General features: G+C 47.8%; 1 protein-coding gene across 1 annotated transcript; it reads right to left on the bottom strand.

The window, feature by feature from the left end:
• Positions 1-3016: 3016 nt before the first annotated feature.
• LOC102246176 (protein p13 MTCP-1) lies at positions 3017-3355 on the bottom strand. Its single transcript, XM_005878608.1, has one exon. It carries the CDS (start codon positions 3353-3355, stop codon positions 3017-3019), a length of 339 nt encoding a protein of 112 aa, XP_005878670.1.
• Positions 3356-4022: the final 667 nt, after the last annotated feature.

The following is a 4022-nucleotide window of genomic DNA, read 5'->3' as shown; positions in this document are numbered from 1 at the left end:
CTTTACCTTTAACACCTAGCAGAGGGACAAAGCTAATGACAGCATCCTGGTTGGCTTCTTAACAGTGGTCTTGCTTGTCAAGTGCTGGTGAGAGAGGCAAGACCAAAATATTCAGGGACAGACAGATGCCTGAGATACCTGATGAGGCAAACAGGAAGCAAAGAGACAGGTGAAACACAAGTAGAATTCCTGAGGTCTCATAACATCACTTATAGAATGATCTCTCCCTTCCCCAAACCTCAGTCATGCTCTTGGCAAGAGCTGTATGGTTTTGCTGCTAAACTCACTTCAGTCCACAAAGTCCAAATTCCTCCCTCAGATCAGACTCCATCCCCAATGATTCCTCCTCCTCCTCCCATCCATCTTTTTCTTACCAGTTCTTCTTGCAATGGAGGCAAAGGCCTGTTCTTTACTCCTTTCCTCTGTGACTGGTCTCTGCTTCCCCCTGTCACCTGCAGAAGAATGAACATGACCATGATACACAGGTTCCTGGGAGTCCATGTACCAGGAATGTGTCCAGAAAAACAAGGTTCCCCAGACTCACACCCCAGAAACCAGTCCCTTGAGACAGGTGGTGGTGAGGAAGGAAAGAGTTTTATTCAGGTGCCGGCAACCTTAAAATATGGGGGAAGCTCGTTCCAAAACCTATCTGCAAATGTCAGTGCAGGCAGAGGCTTTTATAAGGAGGGAGACGCCAAACAGAGCAAAGAGGTCAGGGGGCGGGGCTTGAGAAGTTCTGTACATACCCACAGGCACAGTCCAATCTGATAAGTATTTTGCAAGTGGTCAGGTGTCGGTCCAGAGTGCGTCATCATAGAATTTGTCCTCCTGGTTCTAAGGTTGAAGGTCAGCAAATCTCCTAGAACTGGAAAGGTCAGAGTTCATATCTTGTAAAATTAGTTCCTAGGATTCTTATACAAACATGCTGTTTACCTACAAGATTCATTATTAGTCAGAGTCTGCACTTACAGGAACAATGTGGAAAGAATGGGGAGGAGAGTTGAAATTCCCACTGACATGAATGCTGAGATGCTTCGTTCTTCTTCAAGGCGTTTGCAGCCTTTTAAAGTCAAATTGGCCCTGGCTGGTTTGGCTCAGTGGATAGAACGTCAGCATGCGAACTGAAGAGTACCAGTTTGGATTCCAGTCAAGGGCACATGCCCAGGTTGTGGGCTTGAACCCCGGCTTTGATTCCCGGTCAAGGGCACATGCCCAGGTTGTGGGCTTGATTCCCAGTGAGGGACTTGCAGGTTCCTTCTTAATAGGTTGACGCTCAACCATTGAGCAACGCTGGCTGGGCCGGAAGTGCAATATTTTGAATATGAGAAGCACACCTTAGAAACACATCCCTCACGCTCCCCAGTTCTCAGCCTTAGAGGTCTCAATGTGCATTTGCAAACACTTTCTTGCAAGAGGGGAATTTAATCAGCAGTCAGTGATCTCTTTAATGCAACCATGGATGACCTGAAATTGATTTCTGGGGCTCACCCTGGGCCCCCCCTCCCGCCATCTGTCTTGGGTGCTATGCTAGATAAATTGTATTATCGCTGGGATTTGTTTGGGGATGTTTAGTGCTAAACACAATTAAAAACCCAAATGCATCCAGAGCTAGATGCTAAAGCCACACATAGAGCCTGTTCCAGCCTTCAGCTGACTAGCCCTGGCACCCCTAGTAATTCCTCAAAGGAAAGAGATGATCAGCATAAAACACCCGTAATCCCCCAAACATTCGTTCTTTTTTTAGAGAGGGTAGTATTGGTTGAAGAACCTCAGGAGGTCAAACAATGAGAACGCTGGTCATTGAAATGAAAACTATTTCCAGTGATGTCTTCGAGCCTTGCCTACCGGGGCTGGGCTAATATTTTCAAGCTGAAGGTCTTTTTCTTTGCCTTTCTCTGTTTAATATATTTTTACTAAAGGCCACCAGTGTGGTGCCTAGGCCTGGCCTGGGGGGATCGGCCGAAAGTGGGTCTAGACATCCCCCGAGGAGTCCCAGATTATGAGAGTCCACAGGCCAGGCCAAGGGACCCCACCGGTGCATCATAATATCTGGGGAGGGAATCGGGAGGTTGGCCAGCTGGGCAGGGACCATGGGAGGGCTTCAGGCCATGTCCAGCCCATCTCACTCAGTCCCCATCAGCCAGAACCCAGCAGCAATCTGACCTACCAATCTGAATGTCTTGTCCCTGGTGGTCAAAACATGTCATAGTGAGCAGTTGAGCAACCTTAGTATATCATTTCCATATTATGCTTTGATTGGTTGAACAGATGACCAGTCGACTCGACACTTAGCATATTAGGCTTTTATTATATAGGATTGATTTCATACAGGAAGGGAGGGAGAAACATCAATGATGAGAGAGAATCATACATTGGGTGCCTCCTGCACACCCCCTACTAGGGATCGAGCCCACAACCAGAGCATGTGCCCTTGACCAGAATCGAACCTGGGACCTTCCAGAGTCCACAGTCCAACCCTCTATCCACTGAGCCCAACAAGCTAGGGCTCATTGGTTACTTCTTGTCTGTTCACAGACCAGGAATTGAACCGTGACCTCCGGGTTCATAAGTCGTCCCTCAACCACTGAGAAACACTAGCTTGGCTCAAAATGCTTTTATTGATTTGAGAGAGAGGGAGAGAGACAGAGAGATACAGGGAGACAAAGAGACAGAGAGAGAGAGAGAGAGAAAGGAGGAGGAGGAGGAGGAGGAGAGGAGGAGGAGGAGGAGGAGAAGAAGAAGTAGAAGAAGAAGAAGAAGAAAGAGGAGGAGGAGGAGGAGGAGGAGGAGAAGAAGAACAAGAAGAACAACAACAAGTAGAAGAATAAGAACAAGGAGAGAGAGAGAGAGAGAGAGAGAGAGAGAGAGAGAGAGAAATGAATGTGCCCTCGCACCAGGGGGTGGCAGATAGAACAACGGAGCTTAGTAAAAGGTGAACAGAACTATACATGTCCCACCAGCAGGCCAGCAGGACTGGGGCTCAGGTTGACAAGAGCCAGGGACCCCATCACATGTCCTACGAGTCCTTCATCAGCTCAAGGATCATTTCCTCCACTCCATGCACCTTGATGTGGTGCACGATGCGCCAGAACCGGCCAATGGGGTCCACGTACTGGCTGCCAGGGTGGAACGTCCACATCAAAGGCATGGTGTGCGATGTCATCGTGCTTGGAGTGAGTGCGATATCCTCAATGGGGATGTCTACCTGGTGCAACAGTACTTTCAGGACATCTTCTTTCTCAATGATGAGGTACAACCATGTGCAATCATTCTCGTCCTCATACACCCAGGGCCCAAGGATCCTCAGGCAGATTGGGTGCGAGGTGAGGTGCACCTTCGACCGGAGCTCGGACATGACCCCTCCGTGGTCCAAGGAGCAACAGTCACTGTTCTCAGAGCCTCTCGCTACTTCGTTCCTGGTATCGAAAGACAGGGGATGAGGTCTCCAAATGCATTTGACCTCGGCTTTTATCTTTATGGTTTTTACAGTTGTGTTTGTGGTTCTCTTTGGTTTATTTTGCAAATTTATAAATCTCAACCTTTCTTTATTTTTAGCTTTAGATCTTACTTCTATAACAATCTGTACAAAACGTACTTAATGTAAAATATGACTCTCTGCAGGTAACATGGTCCTATAGAATTTTAAAAACATTTTTTAAATGACAGTTGACTTAGAACATTAGGTTCCTCTCAGGGGTAAACCCCAATGACTAGACATTATATAATGGACCAAAAAATCATGCAATTAATCTCAAACCCATCTGACACTGTACACAGTTATTATAATATAACGAGAGGCTCAGTGCCCAAAATTCATGCACTTGGGGGGGTCCCTCAGTCAGCGCTTCAGCCTCTTCCATTTTGGGACCCCTTGGGGGATGTCCAACTGATGGCTTAGGCCCGCTTTATTGCTGCCATGGAAGCTCCCATCACCCCCCTGTGCTCAGCAGTTCTTAGCCTGGCTTTTGGGTGACTGGCGCTCCCACTGTTGGACTGCACTGACCACCGGTGGACAGCTCCTG

Source organism: Myotis brandtii, unplaced genomic scaffold (genome assembly GCF_000412655.1).
Source record: "Myotis brandtii unplaced genomic scaffold, ASM41265v1 scaffold5672, whole genome shotgun sequence".
Lineage (NCBI taxonomy): Eukaryota > Metazoa > Chordata > Mammalia > Chiroptera > Vespertilionidae > Myotis > Myotis brandtii.
This window is presented reverse-complemented; position numbering and strand designations above follow the sequence as displayed.

Excerpts from the sequence above, each read along its gene's own strand:
- LOC102246176 (XM_005878608.1), bottom strand. The coding sequence starts at position 3,355 with ATGTCCGAGCTCCGGTCGAAGGTGCACCTCACCTCGCACCCAATCTGC.